The 20,742-nt window shown below is 44.0% G+C and overlaps 1 protein-coding gene across 2 annotated transcripts in view; it reads left to right on the forward strand.

The window, feature by feature from the left end:
- Positions 1 to 20,742, forward strand: part of CD36 (CD36 molecule (CD36 blood group)) — a 574,756-nt gene that overhangs the window by 488,733 nt on the left and 65,281 nt on the right. Inside the window, exon 12 of one of the 2 annotated variants that reach the window (XM_069228679.1) lies at positions 11,830 to 18,922. The exons of the other annotated variant lie outside the window; for it this stretch is intronic. Within the exon in view, the coding sequence (XP_069084780.1) occupies positions 11,830 to 11,865 (36 nt within the window). The 3' untranslated portion in view covers positions 11,866 to 18,922. Of the gene's footprint in view, positions 1 to 11,829; positions 18,923 to 20,742 lie in introns of those variants that run through there. 2 annotated transcript variants of the gene reach the window in all.

The raw sequence follows: 20,742 nt of genomic DNA on the forward strand, positions 1-20,742 counted from the left end.
TCCATGCACAAATCAGATTTATATTGGGAAAATTATTTTTGAATTGGGGACAGTATGTTAGGTTACCATTGTTAAAAGCCTGATCCTATGTAGGTTATCTCTCACCATTGTGAGATACTTCTCATTATGCGTGCAATCATTAGAGTGTAAGTCTGACTCAACCAGCTAAATCTCTTAACAGGTCCGGATGTGTTGTGATTTCCAAATCAGTTAGAAAACCCGGCTTTTTAACAAACAGTGATTGAAAGTTGGCAGAAATAACTAGCTACAAATGTGCACATGTATATGAGTTAACATACCCAAGGTATTGATTAAGTGGCCACTACAAGTCACCAAAGAGTTCTGTAAGTATATAGAGTCACAAGGCTAGAAGCAAAGTATCATTATATGGTTAAGGAGGTCCAAGAGGAGACACCACAAAGTGAGAAGACATTGTGGTATCACTGCTCACTTGTAATAAATCATTTCAAGTGAGTAGTGATGTAATAGCCTTATCAAAGATGTGCTTGAACGTCAGAACACATCTGTAAAATGGCTCAGATTTACTAACACTTTGCCCCAGGTTTGTGTTAGTTTTGTAGCACAAACCCGACGCAAAGCAATAGGGTGGTATTACTTTCCAATGCAAATCAGGATTTCTGAAGGAAAATTGGCCAAAGTAACTCAAAGTAACTATTTGCATTACTTTCCGTCAAAGATCTGCCCCATGCACCTACCTATGTGGTTTGACGTGAATCCCTATCTACTAACAATTGTAGACATGGTTTGCATCAAAACCATATTCCTCCTTGAGGCAGGTGTAATGGAGAAAATATGTTTTCATTTTTCCATACATTTTAAACTCTGCATGCGTGTTGCATTGGGCAAAGTGAAAAACGATTAAAGCATAGTTTTTGTGCTTGAAGGCTCCCCTTCTAGTACAGAACCTAAGCTTGACAGAATGCACACACCCTTGAGCATGGCCTGGAGTGTTCGCTAGACATGACAGCCTGAAGTGCACCAGTGCTGTGGGGGAGAAAAACAGCGCCATATCGCAGTATATATGGTGCTGTTTGCCGTTCTCATTTGACGCAACTCAACCCAGCAATTTTGATTGGTGTGCTGCTTTGCTTTACATTTCAGTAAATTTTGCCTAAGGTACAGGAGTGTGTATGTGTAAAATGTGTTTAGATATATGTAAAGAAAGACACACTTACGATTAAAGGATCAGTGGATAGTCAGAATGTTTATACCTTGGGGATGCAAAATTATATGCACACAAAACCCTTTTCTGGGCTACCCCGAAAAAATGCACCTGCATTTTATTCCCTGTCAAGCTCTGACATGCCCTAATAGATGAAAGAATATGTCATACTTGTCAGAGCATTGTAACTCTGTTCAAATGACTCAGTACAATCGCTGAATCAGTGAAAGCCACAGGATGGGGAGTAAATTCCAGTGTAGTCTTTGCATCAGGGCTTGTGCATTAGTTTAGCTTCGTGTGACAGAAGCCACCTACTGCCATAACTGTTTTTGCCTTATAATATGAAGTAACAGCTCATACTAAAGTTATCCCCATAGACCAGCTGTGGCAAAGGAGAGGTAGCATAGCTTTATAGCAACGAGTGAGGGGTTTGTTTACAAGCCCTTGCGCCGCCGGTGCATCACTTTTTCCCATATAAAAATAGACGCACCGGCAGCACAAGGTGCTTGTAAAAAAGCCCCTGAATTTGTAACTGTCTTATTCAGACGAAGGGATATCACACTCAATTAATCAACAACATAACATATTTAAATGCACTAGGAAGAGTAATAAGTATATTTAGAAGATTGGAATGTTGCGAGCTTCATTGCAGACAATGGAGTGCTCTGGACTTTTAGTGGCTCCTAAAAGCCTGGAGCATCAACATTCCAATGTTCTTTGTTCACAGCAGCAGGTATGAACCAAGGAGCCGGAGGGAATTTATATCTATACTTAAGGACTTTGGCCCATATTTATACTTTTTGACGCAAAACTGCGCTAACGCAGTTTTGCGTCAAAAAAATTAGCGCCGGCTAACGCCATTCTGAAGCGCCATGCGGGCGCCGTATTTATTGAATGACGTTAGCCGGCGTTAGCCGCCGGCGCCGTCTGGTGTGCGTTAAAAAGAACGACGTACACCAGGCAGCGCCGGCGTAGGGGGATATGGGGCTTGGGCGTCAAGAAATGGGGCAAGTCAGGTTGAGGCAATTGTTTTGCCTCAACCCGATTTGCGCCATTTTTTTTCACTCCCAACCCCCATAGAAATGACTCCTGTCTTAGCAAAGACAGGAGTCATGCCGCCTTGCCCAATGGCCATGCCCAGGGGACTTCTGTCCCCTGGGCATGGTCATTGGGCATAGTCGCATGTAGGGGGGCACAAATCAGGCCCCCCTATGCCACCAAAAAAAAAAAAAAAAAAACCACTTACCTGAACTTACCTTAATGTCCCTGGGATGGGTCCCTCCAGCCTTGGGTGTCCTCCTGGGGTGGGCAAGGGTGGCAGGGGGTGTCCCTGGGGGCATGGGAGGGCACCTCTGGGCTCCTTCAGAGCCCACAGGTCCCTTAACGCCTGCCTTTTGCAGGCGCTAAAAAACGGCACAAAAGTGGCCGTACGTCATTTTTTTTGACCCGCCCACTCCCGGGCGTGATTTTTGCCCGGGAGTATATATCCGACGCACATGCCTCGGAGTCGATTTTTTAGACGGGAACGCCTACCTTGCATATAATTAACGCAAAGTAGGTGTCCACGCAAAAAAATGATGCTAACTCCATGGACTTTGGCGCTAGATGCGTCTAACGCCAAAGTATAAATATGGAGTTAGTTTTGCGTCGGAATTGCGTCAAAAAAAACGACGCAATTCCAGCGCAAACAGAGTATAAATATGCCCCTTTGTTTTCTTTATTAGAATATTCTGCCCTCTAGTGGAAGAATGCTCTAATAGCCTTATAACACTTCGTAGCTGAGCTATACAGGCAATTAAAGTCCGGCTCCCTTGTTAAAGGACCTCCCCAGGCCTTTTAACGCTGGAGCGGCCCTTTAATGGCCAGAATAGCCTGCTACAACGGGCTCTGAGGCTATAATACAACCAGAAGCACTCTAATCACAGTATAAGCCGTATTTACATGTCAGTTTTTTAACATGGTTGATTCTTAGCGGAGTATGCTTCTGATAGTTAAATTATTTAGTGTTCTCATTATGTTATGCAAATTATACTTCATATTGCCATGGTCTAGCTAACACTTCTGCTGGCTGTCCAGCTACCTGTAACAGGTGCGGACAGGGTTTGCTCCGACACCTCACTGTATCATGGCAACCATCAATCAAGGCAAGACATAACACACCTGTACATTCAGGTAGCTACCATCAACCCGTAACCAAATCTCACTTTTTTTAAATCACTCAGGAAGACATCTGTAGAGTCTTTGTTCATGCGAGGGAAGCAATATGGTGGCCACATGAATGGTTGATTGTGAGCACCTATCCCTCTTGGCTGAATGAAATGTATAGTGGAAGAGTTTGCGGGCAAGACCAGGACATGAGCCTGTGTTACAGTGGGAAGACTGCATTTTGTCTACGCATCTTGTTGCAGCTTGGCAGATGAGTCACATTAGCCACCTGTAGATTGGCGTGGCACTCTCTTCTTGTATTGATCAGTTTCAACAGAGGCAGCTGCTTCACATGCCACACCCACCACAAATCACAAATATGCACACTGTCGCGCCCTAACTCCAGTATGCATCCCAGGAGCTTTCTCCAACTGCGAGACCATGTTGGGGAAAAGGACCATGCAAGACTGTTGACAGGAGCTTCGACATCTAGAATGAAACTGGACTGCAGCATGGAAGCAGTGCCGAAACCTGTGCTTTTACAAATTGACCCGCGGCCACAAGGAAAAGAAGGCAATATGACTCTTCCGCTGACAGCGCAGGGGTAGAATAGCCAGCAATTGCAAACCTTCTCTAGGCAGCTGGTGCTGTAAAAAGTGAGAAACAGTGCAGGGAAAGCAAGAAAGTCAAGGAAACACCAGTGTTGGACTTTCAGTAAGCACTGTGATACCCAAAGAAGCAATAAATCAAGACGTTTGTGACCAGTTTTGGCGAGGATGCCTATTATAGCGTTTTCCATGACAACAATGTTAAGTATTAAATGACAAGTTAAACTCGATTTTGAACTAAAATTAAAAATACATCTTTGAAAACATTCATAGCTCTTTTGGTAACCTCTACAACTTGGTTGTTTAATGATGTATTTACATGAGGCGATATTACATCACTTTGTTTACAAGCTTTAATAGTTCCTTTAGATAAGGGGGCAAGAACCAGTGTAATTACTGCACAGTTATTATAGAAGGAATTGGTAAGCATTTTGGCAAAGTGATCTGCAAAATGATAGAAGAGGGTAAGTGTTTGTCCTTCCTGGATTTAAAAGGTGAGTATGATGACATTGATCACTTATTTTTTAAGTATGTTTTAGTTGCCAGTTGTTGGACTTCACGCTCTGCAGGCTCATCCTCAAAGGTTTGGCTTTCTTTCCTCTTGTGTTTTGAATTTTGTTTCTGTTGGCTTTAGGACTCTGTGCACTTTACCACTGATACCCAGTGCTAAAGTACTTGTGCTCACTCAGTAAAACATGGAAGAATTGCCTTACATTAAACTGACACATTTAATGTACTAATAATTTCCAAGTAAAGTGGTATTACATGTACCGAGTGCATATAAATTGAAAGATACTTTTGGGCCTACACTACTTATTCTGCCACCCACTTAAGTAACTTTTTAAAACATGTCTCAGGCCTGCCATTGTTGCCTGTGTGCAGTTTTAAAGTGCCAATTCGACCTGGAATTCACCTTCTCAGAATCTTTTTCTTTAAATTTCTTCTAAATCCAGAGGTAAGCAATGAATGGACCCAATCCACCTAGTGTATCCGAACGGCCCTCCAACATGACCAGCAATTAGATGCCTGCAGTTGGTGCTTTGATCTTTTGGGGGCTATTTTTCACTCAAAACTTTAAGACTGCATAACTATTGTTCTACTGATTGACCCTCAAATAATTTATTAAATTTTTCTCTATTTTTCTAAACTGGTGTGGGATTTACCTTGTGTTGTGTTTTCACTTTATTACTCTTTGTGTGCATAAATACTTAACACAGTGCCTCTAAGTTGGACCTGCCTGTTTTTTATGCCAAGTTACAAGAGGGTTAAGCTCAAATTAATTTAGTGACTTTTATGGTTCACCATGACAAGGATTGAGGTTGTTGCTTGAGAAGGGCTTACACTTCTCTCAATGAAAAAAAAAACATTTTCTTACTCCAGTGATATACTCCTGGACAAAGTCAATATAATCATTCTCCATAGGCAGAATTCTTCTTGTGGGAGATTTGAGGTTCTAGGAGAGTATGCTTTATACTGCAGGGTTAACTAAGATCCTAACACGGCTGTACATTCAGCCCTTTCTCTTAAATATCTTTATAATTGATTTATTGTCATTCTTACCCAATCCACTCTTAATGTCCCTAGCTGGGCTAGAGTTGTTTTCAGGATAATATTGCTCTAATGGAAAACTGCTCTAATTATACTGCTATGTTCTTTCAAATTTGGCCCAGGCACTTAGTGCACGGTCAATGTGTTGTACTGCAACTGTTCCACAACCCACTGAGCAATATTTGAGTAAGATTTGTTTCAACTAGTTCCTGGTTAGTGGACATGAGATGATTTATTAACACAATGAAGACAAACAATATGGCAGAAGCAATGATTACCAAAAGTGTGACTAACCAATACCACTCTAACATATTTGCTTTTATTATTCTATCACAATCACACCTTCATTTTGCTACGTCTAAGTGCTAATCTCATTTTTAAAAAGCAGAAAATACAATGTATTGTGAGTTTCAGATGTGCCACAGTCTTAACAAAGAACACAAAAGGGCAGTAAATTACTTTAATCAAAACCCAGAACTGATAATCAAAGAAGCAGGCAAAGGAGGGAATATTGTAATCTTGCATATTAATGATTACTTGAAGGAAGTAAACTGAGAATTTGAGGACAACACTTGTTACATAAAACTACCTGGCAACCCCACCTTTGAAACTCAAAAAAGACTTACAGAACATTTAAACAGGTGGTACTATAAAGGCCTAGTTACCTTGGAAGAGAACCAGTATCTATACATAAAACATCCAGCAATTGTGACCTTATAAATTATTCTCAAAATACACAAGCCGGATTCCCCCACAAGAGAAGGCCTATCATTACAGACTCTGATTTAATCTGTTTTTGATTAAGTGAACATATAGACAATCTTTTATGAAGAATTTACCTTCCTATATTAGGGATACAAAGGATGTCCTCCCGAAATTGGATAACGTTGATTCACAACCAAATTAAATACTAGCTACAATAGATGTAGTGAGCCTATATACAGCCATAAAACATCATGATGGTCTAGAAGCAGTAAGAAAAGCACTTGCAACAAAGTGAGTACACCTTCTGGAAAGGATTCAGAGGATCCTTCAAATGTTAGAATTTTGTCTGACCAATAATTTCATGATCATCAATGATACCATATTCCCATAAGAACTAGGCCTGGGTGGACCTTGCAGAGTTCTGCTACATGGAATTCATGTAGCGGGTCAAAAACACTGCGAGATTCTGCAGATTTCCACCAGCAGGTGTATATGCTTGATGCAACCATTTGAGCTACGTTTTCAACATTTAGGAGCGCAATGCACATTCTCATGCTGGAAAATGCGCAGGAGTGGCACCTCCCAGTTCGCATGTGTGCAGCCATTTTGTTTTCTTCTGTTTCTTTGCATGGTGCTAGGCTCTGTTTTAAATCCACCCTTAATCTTTTCAATCGTCCTCCTATCAAATTCATCCACCCCTCATTTTCCTTTATTGTATCAGTGTGTCTTTGTGTTTGTGTATTTTACATTTTGTAATTTTGTTTGTGTTTTTCATTACTTTTGGTACTTGTTTTGTTTTCACTTAACTTCTTTAATTTTGCCTTTCTTCCTTTCTTCGCCTATTTCTTCCCTTTCCTTTTCTTACCACCCATCACCATGCTAAAGCAGAGTGAAAGAGGGAGGGGAGGTGCCACAGTGCAGCTGCTAGCCACACACATTGTGGATGTTGGCACCGCCACAGTGTGCAGCCCTGCCCCATTTTTCTGAGGAGCAGGCGGCAGCACTTTTTTTTTTTCAGTGCCACCTCCGCTCCATGGTGGCAGCTATTCCCTGCGGGAGCATTAACTGCTGTGTAGAAGGGTGCACTGGTGTGTATCAGCACACTGGGGTCCTGCAGACCCAGCAGCAGTTGACCCACCACTGGATGGACATACTGGACTGTGCTGATGAGCGTCGAGGTGTTGGGCTCAGTGAGTAATTAGTTATTTGTTGGGTGTGTTCTACAATGCTAATTTTGTTCGAATAGCATATTAGTCACACTGAAAGGTAAGTTAAGTTTATGGTACAATGAATATTATGTCATCCAGTTTGAGCTAGCCAGGTGCTCAGCACTACCTAATCATACTCATTGGTGCTCTTTTAGGCTAATTATTTAAGAAGATATGCAGACTCCTCTGTCCTGTCACTAAGACAGTGGAAGTAGTAGTAATATCAGTGAGTAAGCAATCTAAATCTCCCAGTGAAATGTAGTATGCATCTATTTCTTGGAAAGAGAGACTGAGTTAGCCCATTAAAGGTGGTTGGGAAGCAAAGATCATTAATTGCAATGCATTAGTAGTTCCAAATGTAGCTTAAGTTTAGGAAATTTGGAAGAGAGCTAGGGTTTTGAAAATTATTAGGTCAACTCAATACTAGTTAGTATATAGGTGATCTGATGTTTTAAAAAGTGTAATGTTAGGTTTGTTAGGAGATTAACTGTACCACTAATCTATTTTTTTTTAACCTTCTTAATTTCTTACCTCAACACCCAAAGGAAGAAGAGGGCTTCGGAGGTGGGTCAGGATATGAGGGTTCCACCTCCAGTGGGGCATCTGGTGTATCTGCTGGCCCCAGTAAATCCTACTGTTATATTATTATTATTTCCCTAATTTGACCTTTTCCCATTTAGAACATTTGTTCCTAATTTTACCGTGCCTCTCTCCTGTTTTGTCTTACTCATCTTCGTTCTAAGATTTGTTAAAATTTTGTTATCCCTGCATTATCCTGTATTTTTCTATAGCTTATGTTTCGGTAGCTGACGCCCTCCTGTCTGTATTAGTCTGTAGCATTCTTCTGCTTTGTTATTAAGCTTTCTCTGTCCCTTATAGATCTTGTGGACTGGTACTGTAAGACTATGAGAACAGATTTTAGGACAGACACTCTACTGTGAAGATTGCATGCCCAAGTAAGCTTTCCCACGCATGTTTGTTGACAAGGCTTTCTTTTTCTTGCTCATGCTCCAACAGTAAAACTAGAGAGTGGCCTTGGTCATGGTGAAACCACCAATGTTGTGTTGTATGTATTAGTCCTTAATACAGTAGTGTAGCATTCCAGCAGTTTAAATGATAGTGCAGCATGGCTAAAATTAGAATCAGGACAGTCCCATTGCATTTGCCAACCAAGACCTTACCATTTGTCCTTGATTGACTAATTATCCCACCCCTTCATTGTGCTTCAGTGACTTATCTCTGCCCCTCCATTTTGAAACATTTGCGGTTGGCAAGCCAAAGGATGGGTAACTATGCGTGGGTAAATAGATGGTGGGTGAAAGGATGGTCGAAAGGGTGGATAGGTGAATGTATGGATGGATGGGTGGATATGTGGATATATTGGAATGGTGAAAGACTAGATTTGAGAATGTAAAGTTTAAATGGTGGGTATGAAAGAGTGAAAAGAACAATGAAAGGATGAATGAATAACTGCTTGGATTAAACAATAAGGGCACTCTTCTGGAGCGGGACGTGTTTACCTCCTTTTCTTTCTTTGCTTGGTTATCAAAGCTTTGGTTCAAAGTGAGGGATATTTGTATTTTCTGTCTTGTTAGACTTTTCATCATTGACGTGGTCTCCCTTAACTTTTTGCCTCTGTTCCCCAGGTTGTTGATGTATGCTGGGCTCTGATTTTACTGTTTTTGTTACTCTGGGCACTTTACCACTGCTAACCAGTGCTAAAGTGCAGGTGCTCCTTTACAAATTGTGTATGTAATTGCTTTATCTATGATTGGCATATTTGGTTTCCTAGTAAGTCCCTAGTAAAGTGCACTAGAGGTGCCAGGGCCTGTAAATCAAATGCTACTAGTGGGCCTGCAGCACTGGTTGTGCCACCCACGTAAGTAGCCCTGTAATCATGTCTCAGACCTTCCACTGCAGTGTTTGTGTGTGCCGTTTTAACTGTAAATTCGACTTCGCAAGTGTACCCACTTGCCAGGCCTAAACCTTCCCTTTTCTTACATGTAAGACACCCCTAAGTTAGGTCCTAGGCTGCCCCAAGGGCAGGGTGCAGTGTATGGTTAAGGTAGAACATATAGTTATGTGTTTTTTATGTCCTGACAGTGAAATATTGCTAAATTTGTTTTTCACTGTTGCAAGGTCTGTCCCTCTCATAGGTTAACATAGGGGCTACCTTTAAATCTGATTAAAGTGTAGATTCCCTTTGGGAGTGGATGGACATGTGGAGTTTGGGGTCTCTGAGCTCACAATTTAAAAATACATATTTTAGTAAAGTTGATTTTAAGATTGTGTGTTTGAAAATGCCACTTTTAGAAAGTGAGCATTTTTTTGCTTATACCATTTGTGTGACTCTGCCTGTTTCCGGATTCCCTGTCTGCGTCAGTTTGACAGTTGTGCTTGTTGCACCTCGCTCTAGACAGTGACACAAAGGGAGCTGGGGTGTAGCCTGCATATCCTGATGAGCCATCTGTGCTAGGAGGGGGGGGGGAGTGGTCACTCACACCTGAAAGGGCTGTGCCTGCCCTCAGACAATGCAGTCTTCAACCCCCTGGTGAGTGTCTGGGGCCTGGCCTGGGCAAGGCAGGATTTCACAATCCAAAGAGACTTTACTTTGAAGTAGGCCTACTTCAAAGGAGAAATTGGGTATAAGAAGGGCACCCAAAACCACAGACTTTAGAAACCCTTCTCGAAACAAGAGGAATCTCTGCCTGGAGAAGAGCTGAGGAAGAAGAGCTACCCTGCCTGTGACTGTGCTTTGTGGAGCTATCCTGCAGTTGCTGCTTCTGCCAGAGTAAGAGGGCAAAGACTGGACTTTGTGTGCCTTCCATCTTGAGAACAAATCTCCAAAGGCTTGATTTAGAGCTTGCTTCCTGTTGTTTAAAGTCTCAGGGACAGCAAAGCCTTCTCATTGCCAGCACCTGGAGTCTCTGGAGAGACTCCTACTCTGCCCTGTGGTGCCCATCCAGTTCCTGGGACCCTGAAAGGAGAAGCTGGCAGCCTAAGGACAAGGAAATCCACGCACAGAGTGCAGTACGGGGAAAAGATCGATGCAACTCTGATCTGTGGCTGAAGAAACGACGCACCGCCAGCTCCGCAGCTGAGAAACGACGCTCGCAGAAAATGCGACCGAAGAATCGAGGCACGGAGCAGGAGAAACAACACGCAGCATCGCTGACGGAGGCTGGGAGATCACAACCCGCGCTGCAGAGTTTTCGGATCATCGTGCGGCTGGATTTCCGACTCAAGTACCGCTGTGCGTGGAAAAACAACGCAAGGCCTACGTGGACCCGAGAGTGCTGACCGGATCGACGCATCGCTCTCCTGCGGAGAGAAGAAATGACGCGCCTGACCCGGTGAAAGGAGAAACAACGCACGGTCCCGCTCGTAAGTGGAATCAACGCCTCGCAAGCCCCTTTTTGATGTACATTCACCCGTGTGGGGTTATTTTTGATGCGCACCAGGTACATTTTCACACTAGCAGCACTAGTGTGTGTTTAAAATCACTTAAAGACTCTTTTTGCATTTTTGTTGACAACTTGACTTGTGTATTGTGGATTTTTGTCATTCTGGTCTTGTTTTGTTTAGATAAATATTTCCTATTGTTCTAAACTGGTGTTGTGTTATTTTGTAGTGTTTTCATTAAGTTACTGTGTGTGTTGGTACAAATACTTTACACCTAGCACTCTGAAGTTGAGCCTACTGCACTGCCAAGCTATCAAGGGGATAAGCAAGGGTTAGCTGAGGGTGATTCTCTTTTACCCTGACTAGAGTGAGGGTCCTTGCTTGAACAGGGGGTAACCTGACTGTCAACCAAAGACCCAATTTCTAAATGTCTACTCCCTTAACTCACTCTATTTTTTTAGCAAGGCAAGTATGTACCCCCCCATCATCGTTAAAAATTTCCCTGCCATTGGCATATAGCCACCCATAACCTAACTGCTGCATGGTTCAATTTAGCAGTACAATACTGTTGTCTGTGCAAAGTACATCTGCTTCGGTTAATGCATCATTTACAAAGTTTTCAATGCATAGCAAACCAAAAACAAGGTATGTTTCCCTTCCTTCCGAGTACCCACTCAGTCATCTCCTAATACTTCAGTCCTTTATTCTTTTCGAGGTTTTGTCCCAGCCACACAAAGAAATTGAAAAATCCCTTTTTGGCATGTGTCCCATTTTTTTGGACAAGTGATTTGTATATATCATGGCTTCTATAACAGATTCATGCCTGTTCAAATATTTCCTATTCAACATTTGTCAACTACACTGGGGCATTTGTGGGTACAAAAAATTACCCTGTGACTTGTAATTAGTCACATCAAATTCCAGTGGCCCTAGCAGCCAGCAATGTTTGTTACTGTGCCACTCTAATGTTAAACAAGTGTTTACACACAGCACTGTTTATATTTTGTCTTTTTTTTCATTCTTGATGTAGCTACTCCCGGTGGACCACCTACATGCCAGGAGATAGCAGCCGGGCTACGGTGGCAGAAAACGGAGGCCATCCATACAGAGTGCCAGTAGCTGGTGGCTCTGGAAGAGGAGAAGGAGGCAGCTTCCTTGCCTACGGGCCCCAGCTCCTCCAGCCAGCTGCCAGTGCCTCCATCCTCCCAGCAGCAACGACATCATCAGTGCCACCACCAGCTGGTTACTGTCCATCTATGTCAAGCAACAGCTGCCCCTCCTCCTGCTCAGACAGTGTCCTGTAATAGAGAGAGAGAGAGAGAGAGAGAGAGAGAGAGAATGTTTATTTTATTAGTTAATTAAAACCATAAAAAGTTATCCTTCAACATTAAATTTGACAGAACCATGTTAGTACATTGAAACATATAAGTTACATAAATTTATAAAACTGGGAAGAGCTAAATACATTCTACAAATGTGAAATACTCCTACTTGACTTCGATTACTGGTGCAAGACTTCATAGCGGTCAAGCTGTGTGGTGATGTTACCAAATTACCTTTCTTTCTTTGATGTGTTTACTCAGAGTAGATGGATTATGTCTCTATTTGCGCCCTCCCTATCACATGCTTGTTTCAGCAAATGTTATTTTACCAGAGTAGGTTTCCAAATATTTAACCAATCTAATATTCACTTTGGTGTTTTGTGGGTTGAATGCTTCAATTAGTGCTTGCCTACAGGATCTAATCCCTAGGCCGTTTAGTTCTTTTTTCAGTAAGTGTTTTCTTTCTACAGCTAGTGCCAGGCAAATGCAGACCACATGCACCAAGTTTTCTATCTCCAGATGACAAAGGCGGCACTCATGTATGCCCGCTCGTGGCCCCTTTTTTCAATTTGGCAGGAAGTCTGGCGTTGGAACATCACCCAGCCTGAGCATTAGAAAGTGTTGCTTAATTTTCCGTGAGTAGGGGGCAACCATGAGTGAAGATTCTTTAAGAGTTTTATACAAATTGAGGGTCAGCCAGCCATGCAACCTTTTGGTCAGAGCCTCTCTGTCTTTTAACCAGCTAAGTAGTTTACTTCACTTATTGACTGCTTTGTTAAAAGTCGTTGTGGTAAGCAACTGATCCCATACCCCGCCTAGATTCAAGAGGCTTAAACTCTTTTCCAGATACCTTTTGTAGTTTCCATTCCCTCTTCCTAGGGTGATTTCCTGCCAGACTAGGGTGGCTAAAAATCCTTTATGGGCGCAACTCAGTTTGTAACAACATATGATGAATGCTGCCGGGCGGGCCAGTGACTACTTAACCAACATGAATTCTAGTCTGACCTGGGCTGCGTAGGCATGCCTTAGTAACCGAAAGACACGCTTGTATGTTTTTATCAAAAGCTTCTCCAAAAGAGCTACCTCCATACCCCTCATTATTTCAGCCCCATATGAGAGGGTTGGCAATAATTTTGCTCTCATTATGGCTGTCAAGGGGTTCAAGGCATGGCCAAAGATTGAATTAGAGAACTTGCAAAAGGCATAAACAAGAGTCTGCGCTTTGTTTTTTATTGCTTCTTTTTGTGACGCAAAGTTGCACCTGTCGTCGACTACGACTCCTAGGTATCTGTAGGAGCTTACCTCCTCCAAGGTCTTTTCATTTGGGAACCATTTACGCTGGCCGGTGGGTCTGCGATTTATGGTAATCATTTTAGATCTGGTGTGGTTGATTTCTAATTCATTTATCCTTACAAACTCTTCTAATTTGTTTAGCAGTTTCTTCATGCCTATTCTGGTGTTGCTAAGCTGCTAATTAGTAATAGGTCATCTGCATATAACATATTAGATAGTTGCTGGCCACCCAGTGAGGGGGAATGGAATGATTCCACCTTTAACTTTGCAGACCGATCCACTATAAACAGATTAAAGAGTGTTGGGGCCAATACACAGCCTTTTTTAACACCAACTGTTTCTAACCACCCTGGATAGATGTGAGCCTCCCCCTAGTTTTACCTTCACCCATGTATCAGAATAAATCATTTTGATGGCTTTTAAAGTAGTAGCTGGTAGCCCCCAAAGCTGTAGTTTAACCCACAGTTTGCCACGGGGACACAGTCAAAGGCAGCTTTAAAGTCAACAAAACACAGGTAGGTGGGAGTCCTGGTTGCTTTTGATCTGTTGGTAATGAGTCCCAGTGCATAGTGTTCCATGATGTTTGGTAAAACCACTTTGATTGAACGGCAGAATGTTGTTGTCTGTAATGCAAGTCTCTAGGTGGTTTAACACACAAGATGAAAAGTACTTAAGGTCGACATCTAGGAGAGCTATGAGTCTGTAATTACTTGGAGAAGCCACATTCCCTCCTTTGTAGATGGGATAAATTATTGAGCCTCTCCAGGTTGCCAGGACAATTCTCGTTGTGAGCACACAGTTGAACATCGTTGCCAGGAATTTGGCCCATCTTTCTGTTTCCTGTTTAAATAGTGTCTGTGGTAAGCCTTTAGGCCCTGGAGCGCAATCAGTTTGCAACTTCCCAATGATGTTTATCAATTCTGATGCTAAGATCTTCAGGCTTTCTACAACCTCGGGTTCCTGGCTTTCCGAAAACCCCTGGGTTTGCGGCACAATTTAGGTGTCCAACTCCTTTAGATGTGACTTTAAATGGCATACCCATGCTTCCTCTGATATAATTGCGTTATTAGCTGCCATTGGACCCTTGTCCATTGTATTGATGAGTTTCCAGAATCTTTTGGGGTCAGATGATTTAGATGCATAGTGTAGTTTGGCCCAAAGCGTCTCCTGCTGCAGTTTTTTAAAGGACCATTATTCGCTTTTTAAAAGTTTCCTTTGCTCTCGCAGGGCAGCCAATAGTGGTCTATTGTCCGAGAATTTTCGCATTTGCCTTAGTAATTTAGCTACGATTGCTTTCCTTCTCCGTACAGGCTGTGGTAGATGTAAACGCTTTTGGTGGATCAATTGCGCTCCCTTTCTCGTGCTTCCTACGTTGATTTTATTAATAAGGTCGGTGGCAAAGTTCTCCCAGACCGTTGTCAAATTCGCCCTGCCCGCGGCCATTGATTCTAGCCTTAGTAGAGCCCCTTCTGCTTGGCTTTCAATGTTATCGGATGACCATTTAAGTCGTTTTAGGTTTTCAGTGCTAATTGCCCCTTCCAGGGCTACTGCTTTTTCTGGCTTGTATGGTGATGAGCAGATCCCGATTACCTGTGGCTTGTGATCACTTTCCACTCGGTCCCAAATGCTGAACTTACTCACTAACGGGAGTTACCAGTGTATAGTCAAGGTGGGAGACTGTTTTCCCGGAGGATCTTGTCCAAGCTGGTGGGATGTCAGGCAGCTTTCAACCATTTAATGTGAAAAGGCCTACACCTTCACAGGTGCGTATAAAACTCTCACCTAATTTGTCTTTTCTGTTTTTTGTCGGAAAGGTTTGGGCGGGCACTGTTGCCACAGTTTGGATGTGATTTTCACCAGGAATGTGGAAAAGGTTGAGGTTGAAATCACCCGATATTAGCCAATATGCTGATTGTACCGTACTTTTCATCCTTATCAGTTTGGATAATAACTTATTTGCTTCAATTGTTTTGGTTTTTGGGTTGATGTGTATGTTGACTAAGATCAGTGGTTCCTGTATATTCTTTCCCCATCCATCAAGCCTTATTAGTTCCTCCTTGTGCTCTGAGATCTTTGTTAGGATGCTCGTGCTAATATATGTCACTAGGCCTCCCTTTGGCTGACCGGGCCTGTTCGTTTTTGTGGCTGGACTGCGATATTCTGTAAATCCAACTAACGGTATTGATTCCATCGCCCAGGATTCCTGTAGGAGTATGATATCAAAGGAGCTAAAAATCTTTTTTACCTCTGGGTCCTCCATTTTTGCCCACAGGCCGCCTATATTCCACGACCAGATGTTCAATACCCCTAGTGGGAATGATTCCTCAGCTGTTCAGCTGTTACCCATTGCTCCTGGGGGGGAGCCGACGCTACCCATTCCCTTCTGTGGAGGGGTCTCTGACCTCAAACTAGTCTTTTCCTGCCTTCTTCCTTCCATATTTGGACTTTCAACGGGGATTTCGGAAGCCTTTTCTCGATAATTGTTTCTGTAGAGGCTCTGCTGTCAGGGGTGGCTGCGCATGCTCCATGCTGGACGGACTGCATGCCTTTTGGCGTTTCCAGATGTTGAGAGTCTAATAGTGGGGGTGGATTTAGTTCACCTTTGTAGATGACCACCTCAATACCCCAGGCTTTCAATGGGTCCCTTCTTTCCATAATCTGATTGGGTAGGACCAGCTCAGCAAAGATACTAAGCGTTGGGTCCGTGTTTTGTCTACCTCTGGCTTGGATAAATTTAATTGCACCGATGTCATCCGAGGCCACGTACTGTAGATCCGGGAGTGCCTTTATGATTCTTAGAATAGTAGAGCGGTTGAGAACATCTGTGGGAGATCTTGAGGTGAATTCCGGAACCCAGAGTAGCTGGAGGTTTGGTTCGTCATTTTGGGTACCTGCGTGAGGGGCCTGGATTTGCTCTGCATGCTCGATATGTTCTATGTAGACCACTTCACCCAGCCTTGTGCCGTGGACATTCCTCTTGCCGCTTGAATTTGCCTGCGGTGGCCGCTGAATTGTCTGAGCATAGTAGTTTTTGATTTTGTGCTCTGCTGATCCCTTTGGGGACTTGTACAATTGTCCGTAGGTTTGCCAAGCACAGCAGGGGGCCTCAATGGGGACTTTGTTAGCTGGGCGACCCCTATTAGGTCCGAAGTGGTCCGTGCTCCAGATTTGTGTTGGTGCTAGTACTTGCTGGAACATGGATATCGCCGTTTTACCTATCACTTGGAGCCATATGCTCCTGACTTTGTTCATATGAAATAATTTCGGAGGTTTTTGAGATGGATAGTTAAAGTGATCGTGCAGATCTCCTTCCTTTTCTTGCCTGTTTGCATTCTCTTTTTGATAGGACTGTGTTGAGGGTTTCTCAAAGTTCCCGGGTTTGGCGGTAACTTGCGAAAAAATTTGATTCTCCATGTTTTCCATTCTGAAGCATGCTGAAGCATTACTTTCTGCCTGAGTTCTTTTCTCTCTTATGGTCGACAGTGAGGTTGTTTGAGAGGAGTGGGGCCTCTTGTTTTTGCACAAACGGGGCAGATGTTAGCATGGTAGCAAGGAGAGTTGTATGTGTGTGTTAATCATTCCGGGCAGAGCCGATTTCTTTAAGTATTCCTTCTAGGATTTGTTGCAGTTGAGACAATATATCTACCACCCCCTGGCATGAGCAGATGGTAAAGTGATTGGCTTGTTTAGCTTGTGCCCTTGTGATTAAGGCATTTAATTCTTCCAGCTTTCTGTCAATACCGGAGACAAATACTGCCATTGTATTTAACAAGTCTACTTGAATATCTATTTTATTGGAGTGGAACTGCAGAGCCATGACCGTTGCTTGCATTGAGTTTAGGATTGCAGCCCACGTGTCTTCTGCCCTTATAACATTCAGGGGTCGTAGTTGTGATTGTGGTTGCAAGTTGGATTGGCAATCCCCGCTTGGGATACTTTCAGTTTTAGTTGCTTTATGGGCTTGGTTCTGAGTGACTATCTCAGTTTCTTCTTTGGGTGATCTAGATGGACAACCCTGTTCCGTATTCTAGAGCTCTATTTCCTCACTTTCATATCCAAATGCTGGGAAGGAATGGAGCTTGAGGCTTTGGCACAGGGGGTCGCCGTGCCGGGGGTCTTGTTCTAGGATTCCACAGTTGCTACAATCTCTGAGTCCAGAATCGATTGGTTTACTGAGCTGGATGTTCGACAGAGCTTTGTGGGATCTGAACTGGTGCTTGGGATTGTGGGCAATATGCCACTTTGCTTGATTTCTCCTTGCGTTGTTGATGGACGGGCAGGTGAGGAACTGCTATTCTGTGATGCCGAAGTACGGGTGCGGTGATTCCGATAGTAAAGCTCTCAGGGCTTTGCCAGGCTGCCTCTCACCGCTTTCTGTTCCTGGTGAGGTTGAGTTGGGTTGAGCTGTGATTGTGGTTTATGGTTTGTGGTTAGCACGTGCTCCTTCAGTGGGCTTGTATGTCTAGGTTAAGCTCTTGCTCCACTGCTCGCTGCTGCTGTTGCCGAACACAGAGCAGGCGCAGACCTCTGCGCGCACTTCCACTCTCCGCTCTGTGGTTGCACAGTCTCGGTCATCGACCAGTGCAGTCCGGGGTTGCTGTGCCTGCACGAGCCTAGCGGGCGTGGTCTGGGACCTGGCTAGGTTGGGCTGCGCAAGGTTGAGGCTAGGGCAGGCGTTGCAGGAGCTGCAGGGGGTTGCGGGTAAGTAGACGCTGTTTTGAAGTTTCTGTAGCCCAGGGTGTCGCACCCCCCTGCCGCCTACTTCCAAAAAGTACTTGCGGTGCTGGGGGGCCCACTGGGGGCAGGCGGGATGGATCAGAGCTTTGACCTTGTGTTTTGAACTTTAGTAGCGGGGCTTGGCGCTTTGCTTCTGCCCCTTCAAGCTACCCCCAGCCTGATGATGATCTGATGGATAAGGATAAGGGCCCTCGCCTCTTCACCCCCGCAAGCCGCACCCGTGTTCGGGCTGCTTCTGCAGGGGTCCGCGAGGGTTGCAGGGGGCCACTTGCCACTTGCCTGGGGATGTTGGGGTGCTGCCGCTGGTAAGTCTGGTGGGTCAGGAGAAGCCAGCATGCTCACCTAGCTCCTGCGGTGGCTCCGGTGCCCTGGTGCTCCTGCGGGTATTCGTCCGGCTGAAGCCTCAGGGCTTCAGGGCTGCACCCACGAACTCCCCCAGTCCGCTGCCCAGCCCTCCGACTGCTGGTGGGCATGCCCGGCCCGGCCTAGGGTGACCCGAGGCAGTCCGAGGCGGCTGACGGCTAGAGACCTCTGTGGCGCGGTGGAGACGGTGGGTGGGTGGGCCTCTGCTGGAATGAGCCACGCAGTCTGTACTCGCATCACATATTCCCGCGTATTGCAAGTGGGAGGTGAGAGCAGCGTTCTGTAATATCTGTATCACCTGGACCGCAGGGTGGCTGTAAGGGAATCCTCAAAGATCTCTGGACCCATGTGGAAAAAGACCTCTTTTAGCCCTTTTTTAAATTCTTGTTTTGGTGGGAGGGACATTTGTTGTGGACGGAGAGGGTGGGAAAGGGAGTTGGGACTGGGGTTTGGACTTTTTAGACTAGTTTGGACACTTCCGTTTTCTTTGGACGTTGGTTAGGGGGACTTGTTTAGGGAGGGGGTGGGCCTTTTGCTGGGGGAAAGAGTGAGTTTTATAATTGTTAAAAAATAAAAGGGAAATATTATATTTTACTTCATGCCTCAAACCTTTTTTTCGGTGTTTTACTTTGAACTGCTGTCTTTTAGCATAGCCTGTTATTAAATCTGCTTAAAAAAGGGTATGCCAGTTAGGTATACCCTTGTTCTACTACCCTCTGTAACTATATTGATCACCAGGGGATGATTTCCTTTGCCTAAATTGCCTTCAACAACCTAGATTTACATAAACAGCATCTTCAGTAGAAGTTATTTGCTAACTAAACTATTTCATCTCACTCCATAGTTCTCTTACCTGAATAGATGAAGCAAGAGCTGCTACCTCTCTCAGTCTTACTTCAGGGTTTCCCAAGGTGGTGGCTCGCTCACTACCAACTACCAGGCAAGACATCACAAGCGAGGCTCCACTCCTACCTCGGATAAATGTTACTGACGTGCATTGTACATTTCTACTCCTCATGATGCTTACCTTCCTTATGTCCTTCTCCTTGACTCTACAATATCGTTGCATTAACCAAAGTCAAAAGCTCAACACTCCTGCTTACCTCCTGGACAGGTTCAGCAAGACATCCAAGAGTTACAGACATTCTGAGGAGAATGCAGATGCACCACCCACTACAGTATCATTTTTTTTTTAACAATCATAATTTTTAGAACCGGGTGGATTCACTTCACTCCTTCATAATTTGCATTTTTTTGAAACCTAGATGACAGAACAACTATCTGGGGTGTCTGGGCTGAAGGACTGTTTTCAATGCATTTGTCTGAACTGTGTCATACTCATTCCTTTATTTCCTTCCACAACCAATGGTGTGTTTCTCAGCACCCTGATGAATATTGTCATTGTGTAGTGTTTGCCTTTGTCACACATTTCCCCAAATCTCCCTTCCTATCCATTCATCGAACCCCTAATGTTCTTTTCCCGGGCTGTGTGATTTACTGAGGTGTGACTTAATTTTACACCATAAATATATCACACACTTGGTGGGGTGAATGTGGTGAAAGAGACATCACTCACTGTGCGATCTTCTATTACCTGAGTAATAGCTCACACTGGCCCCATTTGCCCACCCAAGCATCATTTGTCGACATCATCATTCAGGCCTTGTGTTGTGTTCCGTAAACGCTTAACTTTGTCCACTCCACTCTTGACTCTGAGTCCACTTCTCCTGACTCAAGGATTTCATAAGTTTAGTTTTAATTAAGTACTAGCTCCCCATTGCTCAAAAGTTATTATTGCTAGTCGTTATTGTATCAGGTCTTCTTTGTTGTGTCATGGTGGTAGTCTGGTCGCACTCTTTCTAAAGTTATGATGCAAATAATATAACTCAATAACTCTGCATTTTCTCTCAATCAAGTTGCCTTACATGACTAAAAATTGGTGGGGCAGCATAAATTAGACACAAACAGGTGGTAATTTTGACATTGGCTGTAAAAAACGCCTCCTGCCACGGTGACGGCATCCAAAATACTGCCACCGCGGCTACCATCCATCTGCCATATTAAGAGCACTGCTGGACTTCTGCCACGAGAAGGGTGGAAATCCAGCAGTGTTTATGGTGGCAGACGGTGGTAATGTGGCACTGCTACCACCAGCATCGCCACAACAATAGAACGTTGCCAGCCGAATTATGACAAGTAATGCGGACTGGAGGTGTTCTGCTGGTGGG

Source organism: Pleurodeles waltl, chromosome 4_1 (assembly GCF_031143425.1).
Source record: "Pleurodeles waltl isolate 20211129_DDA chromosome 4_1, aPleWal1.hap1.20221129, whole genome shotgun sequence".
In the NCBI taxonomy this organism is placed as follows: Eukaryota; Metazoa; Chordata; class Amphibia; order Caudata; family Salamandridae; genus Pleurodeles; species Pleurodeles waltl.